The sequence below is a fragment of the Bactrocera oleae genome, chromosome 4, assembly GCF_042242935.1.
Source record: "Bactrocera oleae isolate idBacOlea1 chromosome 4, idBacOlea1, whole genome shotgun sequence".
NCBI classification, from domain to species: Eukaryota; Metazoa; Arthropoda; class Insecta; order Diptera; family Tephritidae; genus Bactrocera; species Bactrocera oleae.
In genome coordinates, this window is record NC_091538.1 from 954,564 (window position 1) to 973,264 (window position 18,701).

The window sequence follows — 18,701 nt, forward strand, 5'->3', positions numbered from 1 at the left end:
ACAATGAAAAATAAAAATTCACCTACTAGTAAGGATTTAATAGGATTTCTTTATCATTTTAAAAATGTACAAATTTCCGTTACTAAATGTAACGAATAGGTGTGTATGTATTTAATTATGTTGTTACGGTTCCCTGCATAGTACGTATGATTGCTCCAAGGCGCTTGGCCGGTTTAGGAGGGATGTAAATATGGACGTCTGGTTTTTTTGACCACGCCATTGTATTGATTTTATGAAACGGTCTTTCCTGCCCTCAATGGACCGCGCGTTCGCTTGGCTGGTGGCTCAGCCATACTACTACTATCGTCGTATGTCACAGCGTTATCCTAAGGATAAAAATACAAATTGTAATAAATCGTGCCTTAATTTATCCTATTCCCCAATTTCTACTCACTTGTGCATTAGTTGGCGAGTTTTCATTGCTCGGCAGATGATCAGCTGTGCGTTTATCGCCAACTAAACGCAATGTAAGATTCGCACTACTGGCGGCCGAAGTATTGACTTTTTTAACGACCGGCGCTGAGACTGCTGTTGATGAGGTTATCTTTGACGCCGCAGATATTGGACCTGACGCTAATGTGTAAGTGTCTAAAGGTATGTATACCTTTGTATGGTTGTCTGGTTTATCCAAAGGTTTATAATACATTTCTGGTAAGTGTATTGTTACAGGAAAAGAATTTGAAGATGTGCTGCTATCGCCGATTTTCGAGTTGATTATGTACAGGGCTAGATCACATGCTGCCCACATTTTCTATATAATATATATATATATATATATAATTTTCACAAATCATTACTATCTTTTTACTTACTAAATTATATGAATTATCTTCTGCATTCGGTGTGGTGTCCTGGTGGTTTTTCATCATCTGTATTAGATTTACGTAGAAGCTATAAGAGAACGCTTCACGCTTCATCATAAGTGGTTCAAGAATAAAGCGCAAACATTTCTCCACTTGTTTCAGCTGTACACGATCTTCGTAGTCGGTGAAGGCTGGGTCATGTGCTAAAACAGGTATCGCAAACGCTAACATGAAATCAGGTAAAAGGTAAGCGGTTTGCGCATCATTTTTGCTCTTCGTCGCTATAAATTAAATTTGTTTTAAAAATATTTTTGTGATAAATTACCAAAAGTTACGTACAGATTGCCGCTATTGTTTTGATATATTCACGCCTTTTGTTAACGTCCATTTCCACATAGTTTCGAATGACCTCAGTGTGTCTAAATAGAATCAACAAACAGTTATAATTATAAAGTTTGTTTCTGAAAGCAATATTTGAGGTTAATGCGGGCGCACCTTTTTTCAGTTTCACGACCAACTAAAGCATAATATCCCATAAAATCGAGTGGTAAGCATTTATTGGGCAATCCTTTGCCCAAACCTTTATGTAACTTCTGAGCGAATATATCGCGCACCTCAGACACGGGATCACACTGCAAAAAGGCGAAAGAGATATACATTGATGTTGATGGTGTATAAGTATTTATTTAGAAAAATATATTTCCTGATTCTCACCATGACTTGCGATAAATTAAAATACTGTTCAGCATTGTACTGATCCCCAACTCCTTTTTGTTCGCAAATTTTCAGCATAGCACAAGCAGCACTAAGTCTTAGCCATGATTTTTCGGCGGGACACAAGCGATTCTGTTCTAACAAATCACCTCGCTGATTTATAAAGGCAATCAGCATACGAAATGTTTTCTGTGCTGCATGCTCATCTGAACGCAAACCAATTAGCCAACGTGCCATTGTTTTAAGAGCGTCCAATTTACAAAGTGTGTCATTTGGCAATATTTCTTTGCTACACCAGTCACCAACCGGCAAATCGCACTCCCGTGTCTCAGAAACGCCTTGGATCAGTAACTCTTTGACAACACGTCTTGCAATCATATTTTTGACTGGAGTGAGAAAGGCTTGTGGCATATGGTAGGCAATATGGCCCAGGGTACAAATTTTCGTATGCTGATATGGATCTTGTGGAGATAGGGTAACCCGTAAAGATTCAATGATTTCATTAAATATTGGATGAACTATAGGCGTTTTTGTTGTAGGACCGATAGAATCTGCGCCAGCACTTCCAGCCATTTGAGTTTGCACATTAACAAATATGCAACGAACTGCATGTTTGGCCTGCTTCACCGTGCCTGTTAATGCAAAGTCTTTGCAAATTGAAGCCAGTGCTTCCAAAACAGTTGGATTGATGTCACATAAGGGTTGATACCGGCCTAGATGTACGAGAGCCTTAAGTATAAGTGGTGCAGCGTAATCCTCCTCGTGACTTAATAAGGCGATCATGTGTCCTAAGGTTTCATCGGTGAAAAAATGCGCAGAAAATATATAAGAAAGCATCTATATGAAAGAAAGATTAGCACGCCATAACTAGGATAATATAGTTGTTAACCTTACACATAAAAATTTAAGACCACGTTCACCGGCTTCCTCACTGGGTACACCCATTTCTTCTACAATTTTACCACGTTGCATGCATTGATCAACAAGGCTGCAAAAAATATATTAGCATTATCAAAAAAAATTGCAAATTGCCTCATGAAAACTATGATCTCACCTTATTAAAATACCGATTGATTCCTTATCTACCATGACCGACGCAATACGCTCAATCAACATTTTGACGGTATTGTAATATAAATTGGCGGCCATTGGATTTCCAAGTTTCTTTAGAAGCAGTGACATAGTGTCAGCGCATTCTTTGCAAGACACATCGCGCTTTAAAATTATCTCCATATAACGCAGTAAAGATGCATCTTTGCGCATATTAACGCTGAATTTCGCTATAAATTCAGTCGCTTTAAGAGGGTCTGGCAGTAACCTATATTCATTAAGTTGTATTAAAATTTACTATTATTTTTATTATGTGAAAACTTACTTGCAAATTATGGCCTGTTTAACGTTAAGTTGGTTTTGCATTTTTTGTGTAAGTTCTTTGGTGTGATGCATTTTTACCCAATCACTAACGGTTTTTCGTGTTTTCATTTGATTTTTTTGAATTTCCATAAATGCTTTCATAGCATTATCATCGAGTGTACCCAGAAGGAGGTATAACTTCTTCATTCTTTCATCTGAAGGCAATTTGTACGGTACGAGGCAGGTGATAAGTAAACGTTCAACAAGTAGCCGATCCTCGATTCCGGGCATATAATAACCATGTAATATTTTATTTTTTATCCAACTTACAGATTCCTTTAAGTCAAGCGATAGGTCATTGGGTTCACACAAAACCCTTTTGTAAATAAATGCCAGACCATTCATAGCTTCTTTACGAATTTTAAATTTTTTATCCAGCGTACGTTCTCGTACAATATGCAATAAATCCTGTGACTCACATACTATATTAAATTCCCTTTTGGCTGTCGCAACAATGGCCATAACCACTTCATAGCGGACTGTTTCATCGGAATCATGTTGACGGGCGCGTAAACAGTCGATTATATCTTTTCTCAAATGTGGATGATTTAATAGAAAATGCATTGAAGATTGTACACACTTAACGCGTATCGCTGCAGCAATGTCGCAAAACCGACCCAAGAGCATACGCAATAATGAGGTATGTTTTTTTGAGAGCTGTGAGTCCTTTTCGGAAAACATTCGAGCTAATAAAGATACAGCCTCTGTATTGGAATTTAAAAAAAAATATAAATTCACAATTCAAATAAAACGAAAAAAAAAAATTAGAAGAAGATAACTTACTCATCCGCTCTATTTCTGTTGTAGACTTTAGTTTACATTCCAGTTGTGGCAGAACGGAGCACATCAGATTCGGACTAATTTGATATAGTTCGTAAATGAGATCATACATTTTTGCTGTAATCGCAATATTTTTGTCGATTTTACCCAATATAAGGACTTGGTTAAAAAACTAGAAAAAAAAAGGATATTAATTTTTTTTCAATATACAATATAATATATTTAAATCGTACAATTTTTATGATGGGTTCCAATGCGTAACTTGTCTTTTGAATCAATTGCTCCGCTAAATGATAGGCGTTAATGTTAGCAGATTTTTGAGGCTCTACAATATTAATCAATATTAAATCTAATAATGGTGTAGTTAAATTGTCAGCTTCCGTAATAAGAGGACTCATGATATCAATCATGAAATTTTTTACTTTGGTGCTGTGATCATCGCTGAAAATACAATTGTATGTCAATTACTTTCAATGAATAATACTTTTAAAATGTGGACACTTACTTAATAATTCTAAACATCATAGCAAAGAGTTGGCAGAAAATTTTTTGGCAATCTTCAATTTCAAAGCACATATTAAACGATTTAACGAAGGCTAGGTTTTCAAGCAGGTAAAAATATCTCTTGAAAGACGCATCTTTTGGATCTTTGAGACCGTTAAGCTGTTTAATGAAAAACATAAATATAGCTTTGATTTGGTCCTGGTCCTTATAAGGTGCCTCGGGGGCAAAAACTCGCAATATATCAGCAATGCAACATGCCACTAAAAGTTGAACATCGCGTGATGAATGTTGTAGAAAGTATTCATCTACCAGCATCAGTGCTAATTGTATATAATCAGGAACGTGTTTTTCATCTTGGCCCATAGCTTGTAACGCATGAGCTAGAGTCTACAAGAAGTTAAAATTGTGAAATCAAAGAGTTTTAATAGCATTCAATCTCTTACCTTAAGTCTGCGAATAAGCTCATCCGTCCCTAAATCCTCAGTCAGCGGACGACAACCTGAGGGATATTTTACGTCCGTCATATTTGTTTATCAAAATATGCCGATTTATTTGTTTAAAAGCGGACTACTTTTGTTGTTTTTTTTTTACGAATACTAAGAAAAATCTGTATGGGGAATATAAAGATATGTACTGTTTAATAAAATGTTATTAACTCTGAATTGCATTTATTTATATATTTGATATTATTGTAAGAACGCAGTGCTACATGCGCAAAACATACAACGAATGGAAAAGAAAAAAAATTAATGAATGTAAATATCGCGAGTTATTGAAGATAACAGAGTTACCAAATTCCTTCATATTTATCAGATTTTTTGATAATTTATGCGACTAATTTTTTTATTATTTTTTACAGAACCCACATAATTAACCATAAATTTTTTTTTTATCTGTATAGAGCACGAGAAAACACTGATTATATTTTTAACTATGAACAAAGTTTTGAAACCAAATAATTCATCAACCAACACAAGATTAAATTTTTATATTTTGCAATGGCATCACTGAATATATAAAAAAAAAATCAGAAATACTGCTTCACAATTTTGGGACTTCTGCTTTTGCTTTTACATTTTTACACAATGCAAATATATTGTTAACAATTTCATTTTCACTGAAAGATATTTTCAATACTTCATATACCGGCTCGTTCTCATATATTTCTCGTTTTTTGTATTTTCTTATCGTCTTAACATTTCACATCAGCGCTAGTTGCCGCTGTGGCTGTCACTACCACTGATACACAACAAAAAAACATATTTTATTCTTACATATTTACTTAAGAAATATTACGCTCTGCAGCAGACATCGAACGCTCACTTTTCTTGTTTCTTTTCACGAAATTTGCATATCTTTGTATAAATTGTTAATAGATTTTCGCGCAATTACTTCACAATATTTTTACGCTATTCTTTCCGTGTGTGCTTCTTCTTTAACCGAATGTAAAACCGAACGCCATCTTTTGAGGCGTCGCTATTGCTTAAACTTCCGTTGTAGATGGCGCTTCTGCAAAACAAGTTCAAGTTTTAGCTCTAGGTGGCACTAATCATCAAAAAGCAACTACAATATTCATCAATATTCAGCGCTGATTTCAAATATAATTTATAATTATAGTTAAATATTTAAATAATGTAACGAAATATTTTGAATATCCGTGTTAATCATTAGTAAATCTCAAAATAATGTTTTTGTCTCATTAGCATTTTTATGCTAGAGTAATTTTTTTGAATACCTTTATATCCATAAACGTTTGTGTAACTCTGGCGTTGCTTTACTTCGTTTGGCTATTAACAATCATTTTTACATTTTTTATAATGTATGGAATAAATATTTGGGTATTAGTTCACTTACTTTAAAAACTAATTTGAGGTTATTCTAGGACGCATATTTTATAAAAAAAAACTGTTGTTAAATTTCCACTATAACTGGTTGTTATAATTGCGTACAAATATTATAAAGATATGGAGCAAATACCATATACTTGGTTATTTATTGCAGCCGGTGCGATTTGGCTTATCAGGTATTTGATAATGTGATCTATTTAACATTATGAATGACAAAAGCAAACTTTTAACAGGTTGTATATGCAAGGAGGCAAATACCGGAAGAGTACCACCGCCATGGGGAAAGTAGTAATTGTAACAGGGGCAAACACAGGCATTGGAAAAGAGACTGCCCGTGAGCTTGCTAAGCGAGGAGCTACCATCTATATGGCTTGCCGTGATATGGAAAAATGTGAAAAGGTGAATATTACTATCTTTAAAAATCAAACCAACAAATTATTCCTATTTGAAATTCTAAATGTTATAATTTTACACTATACGACAAAATCGACTTTTTTTGTGTAATTGGCCAAACAAATTTTTTTCGAGAATTGAGAGTCATTAAGAAAATTTCAAAATGCCCTCCAAACCTTCAAATTTTGAAATTGAGCTTTGTATAATTATTAATTATGTTATGTAAGTTCCTGATAAAGTAAAAATATGGACTTCATCTACGTTTAACTCAAACACAGAAATTCGTAAAAAATTCAAAATTAGAAAAAGACATTTAAATAAGAAAAAAGCGTAGATGAAAAAAAATTGGTTTGGTCTAATACCCATCCCAGTGTTGTATACGACATATGTAAGCATATACAAAGCATTGCTGAAGGAAGTTACAGTCTGTAAGTCGAATAAATTTTGTTCATTTCAGGCACGGCAAGAACTCATCAAAGATACTTGTAACAGAAACATTTTCGGCATGCAACTTGATTTGGCCTCTCTAAAATCAATTAAAGATTTTGCTGATAAGTATGTACATATAACATTTTTCATACTAGACAGAATCTATTAATATGGAATAAAAATTTGTAGCTATAAAAAAATCGAGTCGAGACTGGATATTTTGATAAATAATGCTGGAATTATGCATTGTCCCCGCATGGTTACTCAAGACGGTTTCGAAATGCAGATTGGTGTCAACCACTTAGGACATTTCTATTTAACTAATTTGCTTCTTGATCTTCTAAAGGTATTTATTGTACAATTATTAGTAAAAAAATGTTATTCAACAAAGTTTAACATATTGATTCTAAAGAAATCTGCACCCAGTCGGATTGTTGTTCTCTCAAGCTTAGCGCATAAAATGGGACCCTTTAAAAAAAATGATTTTCTTAGTGAACGTTCATACAGCCCTTCAAAAGTTTATTCACACAGTAAAATTGCTAACATTTTATTTGCACGTGAATTAGCTAAGCGATTACAGGGTACAAAAGTAACTATAAATTCATTACATCCCGGTGTTGTTGAATCTGAATTAATGAGACATCATACTATAATTGAAAACCCACTTTTTCGGTATGTATAATATTCATTTCAACATTCGCTAAAATCAATTAAATATTCATTATAAAGGCCTATCGCAACCGCTTTGAAATGGCCGTTTTTCAAAACCACACCTAATGGGGCGCAAACTACAATATACGCAGCCTTGGATCCAGACTTGGAATTAGTTAGCGGAGCTTATTTTGCTGATTGTAAACCAAAAAAAACTGCAGCAGTCGCTCGAGATGACGACTTGGCTAAATGGCTGTGGGATGAAAGTGAGCGTCTAATCAATTTGAAATTGATACAGTTGGGTTTAAATAAAAATTAGAAATTATAAATTTGGCAACATTTTGTAAGATTGTCTTTATGATTTAAAAATGAATATTTATCTGAAGCTTCATATGTATAACTAATATATAAAATAAATAAATATTTACAAATATATGCTAAACAATTTATTTTTAGTATAATATGTTTTTGAAATAGACTTGTTTAAAAGGAAATGCAAACTACAAATTGTCAGAGTGACGTGAAGTTCAATCAGTATTTATTCTACTCCATATAACATAACATGGTTTTTTATGAAGTGGTGTGAAATCTACTTTATAGCTTTTTCTCATTTTTTAAGCGAGCGTCCATATAATTCTTTTCCTTTTTTACAATTATTTTGTATTATTTACTACTTACAATACTCCGAGTTATCTTATTCTTTGTAGCCCTCTGTACGCTTTTAAAATATTAGAAACGTAAAATAGCTTCAATTAATACTTGTTTGATTCAAATTAGTCGCTATGTTCCCCTAATCCACCAAAAATCAATTAAACTTATTTTGTAATTATTTATTATATAAAACAAGATGCACGAAAAGAGTTTGGCAAATATATATTTTAAAGTTCAAAAATAATTACTTTTGTGCTATTAATAATCAATATCTCAATTGTGCTCCTACTAAGATTTATGTATATATATTTTTGTAATTCAATAAAAGTACATTGTTTAATACAAAAATATGTAATTTTGGCGACTGTTTATAAAGCAGATATATATCTAATGGAAGGATCGAAGAAAAAACATTACTAAACTGGCAAGAGTTAGGCATATAAAGGATTTGGTATTAGATGCGCCGGAGTTACTTGACTCAATAACCTCAATTCGACCTTCCAATTCAGGATATATGAAGTCACGATGTTTTAAATATTCAATTAACGCTTCTCCATCACTCCATTTCATTAATATGGGTTCTGAACCATTCTCAACCAAATTGTATTCATCCCCACCATTTACTAAGAATGCAGTAGATATAATCTTATATGTTTTGGAATCGTCCAACGGTTCGTAATCTGGCATATCACATTCACCACAGCGTACTTCCACCGAAGTAACCCGACTACCCTCCTCGTTACGGTAATCATATGCGACATGTAAACCAGAAAATTGTAGGAAACCGCCATTAGAATCTTCAGTGCGTTTTTTGGCCGACAGTTCGAGACTTTTGCGCAGCTGTTTTCCAGATATACTAAGCACATACAATTTATTATTGAACGGCAGAACAGATAAAACATCATTTTCTGTAATTGAACCATCTGAGCGCTTGTCGATTCCAGACCGTATACCTATTTTGAAAATAAACATACACTTTTTATACACATGCATATTGCTTACTAAATACCTCCGCCATTCATAATTGCAATTGGTGCATCAGTCCAGAAAGCACCACCTTGGTCTTCGATTACACGAGCATAAATCATTGAGTCAGCAACTAAATTCCCCAAATTGCACTCCACACTGCGACACATTGTCGAACGACCATCTAATTGCACCTTTGTGTGGCCTACAATTGTGTTCTCCAGATTGGTGATGTTTGGACGATACACTTCAAGTAGTTCTAGAATATCGCTTTCTCGTTGCACGTCAGCGTTCAACAAAATTGGCGTGCCATCAAATTCGATCAGATTTCCGTCTTTATCGAACTAAAATCATTGTATTCAATATGCTTCAAGTGTACTACAAATCTTAACTTTATGAGAATTTACCTGCAAATGGAGTTTTCCTAAATATTTCGTGTAGGCATATGCTTGCACCACTGGCACTTCTTTGCCGCTCTGCTGCTTTACAATTGTTGGATAGGGGCCCTCAATGGGCTCTACATCGGGCGCGTTACCGGTATATAGAAATGAGTGCGAATGACCTGAACACATAAATAAATGTATTGGCATAATAGACGGTTATTTTATTTACATATGTATGTATATATTAAATACTTACCGCCAATAACCAGATCAATATCTGGACAATTAGCCGCTATTTTCTGGTCTGTTTGATACCCTGAGTGACCCAAAGCGAATAATATGTTTATACCTTGTTCTTTTAACTTTGCAGCCTCCTCACTAAAAAAATCGTCGGATTATACATTTTGCATATCATTATATATCTGCTACTTACTTAATGCATTCAATTTCGTCTTTAAATTCAAGGGTGTTGGGTGTTATTAAAAACTTGGTGTCAGGTGTCAAATAGCCAATTAGACCAACTTTTGTACCGTTAACTTCGAGGACAGTTGAGTTCATTAAATTCTTGGCCATACTCAGTTCGGGCGTCTTACTTAAGTCCAAGTTGCAAGTCAAAACAGGGAAATTAACTTTTTCGAGGAACGGCAAGAGACCTTCAATCTTTTCGTCAAACTCGTGATTGCCCAGTGACTGCAGATGAGAATGGCAAAGCGAATAATTTTTAAACAAATTTTACACTAACTGATTAACTTACAATTGCGTCTGGTTGCAATTTATTCAGGAATGCTACGCTAATATTGTCCTTAAAAATAGTGAACCATGGCGTGCCGGTGTACGTGTCTCCAGCATTCAAATATATCACAGGTGTGCCACCCTTCGCTGCCTCTTCTCGATATTTTCGTACTCTGCAATTAAAAAAAGCGCGAGCGTTGTTTAAAAAAAAGGGCATAAGACTTTCGCATACTTACTCATGTGCAACTCGCGCGAATCCGCCGTAGCATTTATTGTAATCGGCATCCGCCTGCAAACACTTGCCGCCATTCACGTTCGTTTGCTCGAAACGAGCATGCATGTCATTGTTGTGCAACACCAGAAACTCAGTAGCCACAAGGGCTTTTCCATCGATCGGGTTGGCACGTGACTGGCACATTAACGCGACACAGAGCACCAAAAAGTATAAAACTATTTTGGCCATTTCTTTGGTATGTCTGCAGTTAAATTAAGGTTCTTTAGATTTTCGTAAGAAGCAAATGAAATATTAGCATTTCAATGTAAATTTGCACTATGCTCGGCTATTATAATATTTTTTTAAATAATACATAATATACTAAACGACATAAGTTTATACTTATCAGACATAATACATTGTGCTGATGAGCTTGTAAATATTTAATGTTTTAATTATTATTATAGTTTTAAGCTTTTTAGTAATTAAAAGGAATTAAATCAAAAACGATTTGAAAATTATTTCAATTTAACGTCTCATTATTTTTTTTACCGTCCTTCCAAAACTCTGATGTTAGTTGGTTGTAACGGGATATCGAGCACTTAACCTTCATTAGACTTAATTTACTCTGAAACTTAACTATTTCATTTCCTATCCAAACATCAGAAAATATTTGCAAAAGAAGAACTTTAATATAATCAACGTATACTTTTGAAACTCCTCATTTTATATTTTGTTGCCGAAAATAAAACACAACACAATCAAGTTGTCCATGACTATTGAATATAAATCGTTACCATACATATGTATGCATGCATGGAACGTCAACCATGGTCCAATATAATATAAACACATACATATGTATATTTGATTTTTTCAAACGAAAATCGTGTATAATTAACCGTTAAATTTGAAACGACCTTTTCTGCGGCAGGCAAACAAGTGAACCGATCTTCTACAGGATTTAGACGCGATTAATCGCACTAAATACGAAGACAGGAGAACTGCTCCAAGTTGTATATTTTTCTGCAAGCAAATAACGCTATCTGACAACCATCATTTTGGGCAATAAAAGTGGCAGACTCGAGTGCTATAATGTCGATAAGATACTATGTACATATAAACATACAAATGTATATGTGTACAAATGTACGTAACAACTTTGGCAAATAGTTTCTCAAAACGTAGACTTCTGATTTTAAAGTTACATAAATTAACGAAGTTCTAAATCTTATCTTGTCGTAAGTGCTTCATCGCTACCAACAATATTTCGCTAATATAACTCATTAATTTTTGTGTAGGATGTTATGTGTCTATTATTACTCGCAGATTGTTTTCTATTGGCATTCAGTAATATATAACAAGAAAATTTCAAGAACCTTATCAACTAGTTCAGCGTAATTGCTGACCAGTTCTATACACTTCGCTACTAAGAGGCTAAGATTACACGATGTCAAGTCAGGACATGGTCCTGGAAGGTACGCATCTAGTAGAAATTTAGTATTTGCTATGAGTTCAGCAAAGGCCATTGCTATACCCTGAACAGGTTATAACGACGGAAGCCCTATAAAATATATACATACATATATACGGGAACTAGTCCTTCAGTTTTTGAAATATCAATCTGAAATTTTGCGCACGTCCTTTTTTCTACAAAAAGCTACTCTTTTGTTTTCCCCGCAGATATCGAACCACTATAGCATATAGCTGTATACAAACTGAACGATCAAGGTCAAGTTCTTGTATGAAAAACTCTTTTCGAGATATCTTCAAATAATACAAGTATGGCATTTATTATTGTCCAAAGCAACGCTAAACTCTGCGGACTACTATAGCATATGTATGTATGTGTAGCTGCCATACAAACACACACATATGTAGGACACTCCCTTAGTTAGCTGAATGCGTATATGCATATACATACACAACTTTTTATCCATTCATTATACGCATATGTATGGGTGTGTAAAAAGCTGACAATCCTACCTGTGCCCTCAGTTTAATTAATATTTTAATTAATTCTTAGTTAAACGTGGTTAAAAGATGTAAATACTACACACATGTACGCGAGGTTCTTTGCTTTGCGTCTCGGTTTGTATAATTATAGTTTAACATGCAAGCCTTATATAATATGTTTTTCTAATTTACGAATGAGCATTCGCAGCTGAACTAATTTCTTTAATTTGGAAATAAACATTTTGGGCAAACAATGGAATTTTAAGCAGGTAATGGACAACAAGGCAATCTGGATGCCATAGAACCGAACGCCCGAAAAGAGCTAGTTCAAGGTTGCCTGTTGAACACAGAAACACCCTCACAAAAGTATTTCAAGCCGTTATGCCATAAACATGTATTGTACATACATACAAACACATTCGTATAGTACAAATTGGTATATTTAGTAAAATAATTATAACAAAAACCATGGTACGTACATATTTACATACATGAGCAATAATAATTTGCTAATTCAGCATTCTTAATATGTATGTATGTATGTACGTACATATGTGAGTATGTGAAGTCATTGTTTATTGCAAATACACAAGCACGAGCCACACAAACGTTTTTCTGCAAGTGAAATGGCACAGCGGCTTGTCCGACTTCTAATAATTCATTACCTCTTTTTAGGGAGCGTTTTACTATGACCATTTATAAATACAAATAACGGCCGTTTCATAACGGAGTCCGTTCCTTACATTCATGGAAATTAATTTGTACGTAATCGACATGGAATGTAGCAGGGAGCTATAATAATTCATATAATAAAGAATATTAAAAATTAGAGCTTATTTATTACACCCATATTGTAATTGCAAAAGTTATTAATTCTCTGCTAATGAGGTCATGATCATGAAGTGTTCACACAGCAAATTACCTCTACGCTTTATTGTAAGTGGAGAGTTTTCCTATTGGTATTTGAGAACTTAATACGCTGAACTTTGTTTACGTTTGTTTTATATCTAAGTACATATGTATGTATGTATATACAATGTATATTCGATTTGAGTATTCAAAAGTATTCAGATCTATGGAAACTGCTTAAGACTAGGGAGCACGTTAAAAAAGCATAATTTTCCATTGTAAATACATATGTAGATATATACCTATTATTAGACTTAGTTAATTTCGAGGTACTAGTGAATTTACTATAGTTAACAGATTTTAGATACATATTAGTGTAGCACTTGAGCGCCATTTAAAAAAAAACCATTTTGAGTTTAATTTTTCGGCATTAATCGCGTTAACATTGTAATATAATATTAAGTTAGAAAAAAACTGTTTAGAGAATTCAGCTGCGAATTGAATGTATAAAAGTTAAATTTTTGGAATTGCACATCCACCCATCAATACAGATTTAATGTTTCGATTACGAAGCGTGTTGCCGCAGATTCGTTTCAAAGGATCTAAAATACGTACAGAGTACGCCAAATTCGCATTTCCTCGGACTTTCTCCTAGCCTCGAGGCTTAAATATCTGCTCAAGGGAACGCAATATATGTCACTTGAGGACATTAGAAATGAAAACAAACAAAAGGTCATTACTGGCAAGTCACTCTGGTTTGTCTCACAAGGAGCCTATTGAAAACGAGATAAATATGTGTGGTAGGAATGGAAACTATAGGGTACTTGTTGAAGCAAAAGTGTGGAGTTTACCTGCTGTCAATATGCAAAATCTAATGCAATCTGTGAGTAAGATATATACATATATTCATGTACGCTTTGATGCAATTAACTGTAAAAAGACTAGCCGTGACTTTGAAATAAGAGCATTTATGTATATATGTATATACAATATGTATGAGTGCATGAAACAACTACAAATGGCAGCTTGAAGTGCTATACATGTTTCTTTTATTTGCGAATTTTGAAAATTTACTTAAAATCTTTTATAAATCAGTTATGTATGTACATACCATATACAATATAATACGATTTGAATTTTCGAAATATTATAAAATATAATTTTAATTTATTGGCATATACAATACATAGTATGTATGTAAAAAATTCAATGAAATATCAATTCTAAAACTATGACACCGTCAGAAACTGAATTTTGAATTGTAGTTGCAAATTTTTTTTTTCTTACTGTATGTATTATAAATAAATATGTGTGATGGCAAACAAAATCAAAAGGAAAACGCATCTGACAAGCACGCGATCATGTATCTGCAAGTGGCCAATGAGAAAAAAAAGTAGAGAAACAAACAAAAAAAAACACATAAGTTTCTAAATTTCTCGTATTATTACAGAAGATACAGTGGCGGCAAAATTTATGGCGGGGTCAAAGAGTAGATCACTTTTATCAATTAGAGATATGTAAGAGACACATACACATATGAGAATTTACAGAGATATTAACACATATGCGCGCAAATAGGCAGTACTATCACTCACTTTATATGTAGGTGATTATATGTTGTATAACTTCGATACGGTAAATATTAAGACGAATGCACAAACGTAAAAATCTCGTTCATTTAAGGCGCTATTTAGCACTTTGAGTCACGATCAAAAACAACCCGGCAACTGGTTCGTACTTGTATACCTACTCACTTACGTACATTTCGTACATGAATGCGAGCAACTAAACGAAACAACAGCGGACGCAACCTACAAGACCAGTGCCAACGACTCCACTAGATGTTTTGAAACAAATTTTGTATATTGGCCAATACATTCGCACATTCATGAGTAGGAATATGCGAATAACCAACCACACTTAAATGGCTGTAGGAAAACGAATGCCAAGACGAAAAGAACATTACGAAGTGTTCTTGCTGACGAGCGTTTGTAGCAAGCAAAAACTGCAAAAAAATAATGTTTTCCTAAGTTCAGGAGAATACATGAATTATATATGAGATGCTAAGCCGACTCATAACGAACAAGTGTGAAACTAGTAATGATGAGATCGTAGGTAGTCCCTGGATTAGTTTAAGTCTAAATGATATTTTTACGTATGTGCATACATATAACGACTACCACGGCTCCGTTTGCACATTTAAACCCTAAACCTTTGATTTATTGATTAATTTAACATACATATATCCAGAGAAATTAATTTAGAGGCGTTAAATCACATGATCTTGGCGGCCATTTGACTGGACCATTTCTTGAAATCAACGAGTCGCCAAACTTTTCACGCAATGTATCCATGTTTAGACGTGAATGATGAGGCGGCACACTGTCTTGTAGGAAATAGAGATCGTCCGCGTGGATTTCATTAACTTAACGGCGTGTCCTGCCTCATTTCGAAAGAAATAATCCGTATCCGTATCCTGAACCACACGAGGATTAACTCACCCCAATAGCGAGAATTTTGTTTGTTGGCGAAGCTATTAAGCCAGAAATGGGTCTCGTCTGGGAAAATGATTTTTCGGAGAACATGAATTTGCGTAATAATTTTGGACAATGAAGTGACATGATGAAATGACAAGCATTTCTCAACACACTGACAAAATTATGTTTCTGTGTGTTTATCTGTAAACAAACATGGCCACCACGAGCTGTCAAAATCGCATCATCCCTATTGGTAGACGCTGTACATAATTTCCAAAAAATGCACGTACATATGTACACACATATTATGTTTGTTCTATGAACTTTAAATTACTGGTATTAAAATGTAATTAATTATTAAAGCCAAACCTATTAAAAGCTGTAATCATGATATTTTATGTAACGGAAATATTCAAAATTCTCCCGTTAGTTATATAAATTGTTTGGTTAGTATTTACTAAATGAACTGTGGTCTATAAGCGTATACACATAGTCGATCATAAAGATTAAATCATATACATACATATGTATATGACATGGCTGCTTTTATTAAATAATATAATTTTTATAAGATTAGTATGTCGGTAGCGAGTATTTGCTATATCTATAGAAATATAAGCACTTATCTCAAAATTATCTGGAAATTCATATATACATGTGTGTATGTAAACACCCGTACTTATGAATATTATTTTACGTTTAGTCAAAACTACTAATCGCAAATGGATAATAATTTGTATAATTAAGTATTTGAATTTGAGTATTCGTTTTGTGAAAAAATTCTTTAGCGTGAGCAATCAGAATTTTAGCTCAGAAACATTCATACGTATGTATGTATTACAAGTATAATATATCCGTTACTGTAAACGAAATAATACAAACGTATTTGAAAGAAATTATTCAATTTTCATGCCTTGTACATATGTATGTATTTATAATCATACAACATATGTATGTATGTGTATATAAATACATGTACACTAATGTACCGGTATGAAATGAGCGGATTTTTTTGAAAATGAAATACTAATTTTGAATGGGAAAGTAAAAAAAACGTATTCAAAATATTGACCATTGCTTTTTACTTATTTCGACCACCTTTCTGGCAATTTGTGAATACCATGCCAATAGAAATGTACGTCTTTTGAGCAAACCAATCAGACACCCCCTTTTCGACTTCTGCGTAGGAATTGAAGTGCTGCTCAGCCAAAGCATGTCCCATCGATGAAAACAAATGGTAATCGGAAGGTGCCAAGTCTGGCGGGTGGGGTAGCAGCTCCCAGCCAAGTACTTTGATTGTATCCTGAACCGATTTTGCTTTGTGTGCAGGTCCATTGTCGTGTGACAAAATTACTTTGCCGTGTTTTCTGGCTCATTCTGGTCGATTTTCGATCAATTCATGGTTTAAATTGATAATTTATTGTCTGAAGCAATTAGTATTAGCAGTTTCAGATTTTAGAAGCTCATGATATACCACACCCTTCTGTATCTTACCGCTCACTTCATACCGGTACACCGTACATGTATAAACACAATAACAGCTGGGAAGTCATGAAGCAAATGTACGCATTTGTATACGTTTTTAAACACGAGTTATCAACATGCCTAAATACATGTGACAATACCGTTGTCACGACAGTCTGGTCTACGTAACCGAAACGGACCCGTACTGTCAACTCGGCAGAATTCTGCCGCTACAACAACAACATGTGACAATAAGCAATATTTTTTATTTTTGAATAAATTTCAAATCTAATTTGAAAATTGAAATTAAAAATAAAATACTTCCATTCTCATACAGGTAACTTAACCTTTTTTAATTCCCTAAACATTCTGAAATCCTCCCAAACTAAGCAAGAAAAATACCTTTATAACAAAAACTTAATATTATTACAAATAAGTTGAACATTATTTACTATTTGTGTTCTGTAAACATTTGCATTTATAAAATACAAAATTCGAAAAAAATAATGAATATGTTGCCGAATATTCAAAGACTTTCTGTATATAAAATTACCTAATGAAAGTTTGTGTTGTGTCGAATTTTGAAAAATATGCATTTTATTGAACGTGTTTGTTCTTGTTTTGTTTTTAAAATTTAAATAATACATATGTATGTACGTATGTTGAACATTTGAATTAACTTACTTCATGGTATTTTAAATACACTTATTTCGCAGTAACTGTATCTGATTAAAAAATATATGTACTTCTTATAAACACAAAATACACCTGCTACTTTTTAAGTTAAGCATCAAGTTCATTTGTTTGGATATACATATATACCTTAAAATCGTTTTTGTTTTAATTTGTTTATTATCCTTTTTATGGAGATCGTCAAATAATATTGCTACTATTTTTTTACCTAGGTTGTCGCAAGTTGCTGAATATTCGAATATCTTGAATTTATAGATAAAAAAATGTTAGGTATTTTTATAAGCAATTTGAAATGAAACTACATTGCTCGCAAAATTATTTTTCGCACAAATATGTTATTTCTATTAAATTATTTCCAAGCACTTGTGCGTATGTATGCATGCGCTTTGTATTTTCCGCTGCTGTGTTTTTTTTTTTAACAATTATCTGATGTTAACGACTAAGCGTGTTATTGGTTTTGCTCTGCAGCGCCTTCCCAATCTTTCGATCGACTAAACTTAATGTGATTTATATATGGATGTTCGCCCCCATTCGGTATTTTTACGAGTTAAAAATATTGTTTGACATATACCTATTTACTCTACGATTGGAAGTTGTGAAATTCGCAAGTAACTGAATTCGCAGTAAATAAATATACATACATGTGTAAATATGTACGAAAATTGTGTTGGAGTTACATGTGTGCAGCCAACAATGTCATAATGTGAATATAGAGGAACAAATGCCTACATAAACAATTATATGTATGATTACAATAATAAATATTTTAATTATTTCTGTAT

General features: G+C 33.5%; 3 protein-coding genes across 8 annotated transcripts; 1 reads left to right on the plus strand and 2 right to left on the minus strand.

Annotated features, from left to right (window-relative positions):
- Positions 1-29: 29 nt before the first annotated feature.
- Positions 30-5,667, minus strand: pds5 (cohesin associated factor B pds5). 2 transcript variants are annotated; one of them, XM_036374438.2, is made up of 14 exons: positions 5,497-5,667; positions 4,658-4,821; positions 4,216-4,601; positions 3,944-4,151; positions 3,714-3,882; positions 2,893-3,634; positions 2,572-2,835; positions 2,412-2,505; positions 1,518-2,354; positions 1,299-1,435; positions 1,143-1,222; positions 813-1,084; positions 395-751; positions 30-326 (listed from the first exon to the last, which is right to left on the minus strand). In XM_036374438.2, exons 2-14 carry the CDS (start codon positions 4,736-4,738, stop codon positions 231-233), a joined length of 3,723 nt encoding a protein of 1,240 aa, XP_036230331.2. In that variant the 5' UTR covers positions 4,739-4,821; positions 5,497-5,667; the 3' UTR covers positions 30-230. The 2 variants fall into 2 exon arrangements, with proteins under 2 accessions (XP_036230331.2, XP_036230330.2); XM_036374437.2 differs by having other exon boundaries at positions 5,489-5,667.
- A 309-nt stretch (positions 5,668-5,976) lies between these two features.
- Positions 5,977-7,979, plus strand: LOC106618646 (retinol dehydrogenase 12). Its single transcript, XM_014236456.3, has 7 exons — positions 5,977-6,033; positions 6,097-6,237; positions 6,295-6,460; positions 6,912-7,009; positions 7,073-7,229; positions 7,296-7,555; positions 7,613-7,979. Exons 2-7 carry the CDS (start codon positions 6,179-6,181, stop codon positions 7,851-7,853), a joined length of 981 nt encoding a protein of 326 aa, XP_014091931.3. The 5' UTR covers positions 5,977-6,033; positions 6,097-6,178; the 3' UTR covers positions 7,854-7,979.
- A 370-nt stretch (positions 7,980-8,349) lies between these two features.
- LOC106618683 (protein 5NUC) lies at positions 8,350-18,388 on the minus strand. Of its 5 annotated transcripts, none has more exons than XM_014236525.3 (8): positions 18,128-18,388; positions 10,503-10,742; positions 10,289-10,439; positions 9,968-10,224; positions 9,791-9,912; positions 9,559-9,713; positions 9,195-9,495; positions 8,350-9,138 (listed from the first exon to the last, which is right to left on the minus strand). In XM_014236525.3, exons 2-8 carry the CDS (start codon positions 10,727-10,729, stop codon positions 8,573-8,575), a joined length of 1,779 nt encoding a protein of 592 aa, XP_014092000.3. In that variant the 5' UTR covers positions 10,730-10,742; positions 18,128-18,388; the 3' UTR covers positions 8,350-8,572. The 5 variants fall into 5 exon arrangements, with proteins under 5 accessions (XP_014092000.3, XP_014091997.3, XP_014091998.3 ...); XM_014236522.3 differs by lacking the exon at positions 18,128-18,388 and adding an exon at positions 17,911-18,050; XM_014236523.3 differs by lacking the exon at positions 18,128-18,388 and adding an exon at positions 14,881-15,129.
- Positions 18,389-18,701: the final 313 nt, after the last annotated feature.

Excerpts from the sequence above, each read along its gene's own strand:
- pds5 (XM_036374438.2), bottom strand. The coding sequence starts at position 4,738 with ATGACGGACGTAAAATATCCCTCAGGTTGTCGTCCGCTGACTGAGGAT. Across the intron at positions 4,152-4,215 it reads ATGATGTTTAGAATTATTAA|CGATGATCACAGCACCAAAG; the intron begins GTAAGTGTCCAC and ends TTGTATTTTCAG. Across the intron at positions 1,085-1,142 it reads CAAAACAATAGCGGCAATCT|CGACGAAGAGCAAAAATGAT; the intron begins GTACGTAACTTT and ends TTTAATTTATAG.
- LOC106618646 (XM_014236456.3), top strand. The coding sequence starts at position 6,179 with ATGGAGCAAATACCATATACTTGGTTATTTATTGCAGCCGGTGCGATT. Across the intron at positions 6,461-6,911 it reads ATATGGAAAAATGTGAAAAG|GCACGGCAAGAACTCATCAA; the intron begins GTGAATATTACT and ends TGTTCATTTCAG. Across the intron at positions 7,010-7,072 it reads ATTAAAGATTTTGCTGATAA|CTATAAAAAAATCGAGTCGA; the intron begins GTATGTACATAT and ends AAAAATTTGTAG.
- LOC106618683 (XM_014236521.3), bottom strand. Across the intron at positions 10,440-10,502 it reads TTCGCGCGAGTTGCACATGA|AGTACGAAAATATCGAGAAG; the intron begins GTAAGTATGCGA and ends TTTTAATTGCAG. Across the intron at positions 9,139-9,194 it reads TGCAATTATGAATGGCGGAG|GTATACGGTCTGGAATCGAC; the intron begins GTATTTAGTAAG and ends TTTTCAAAATAG.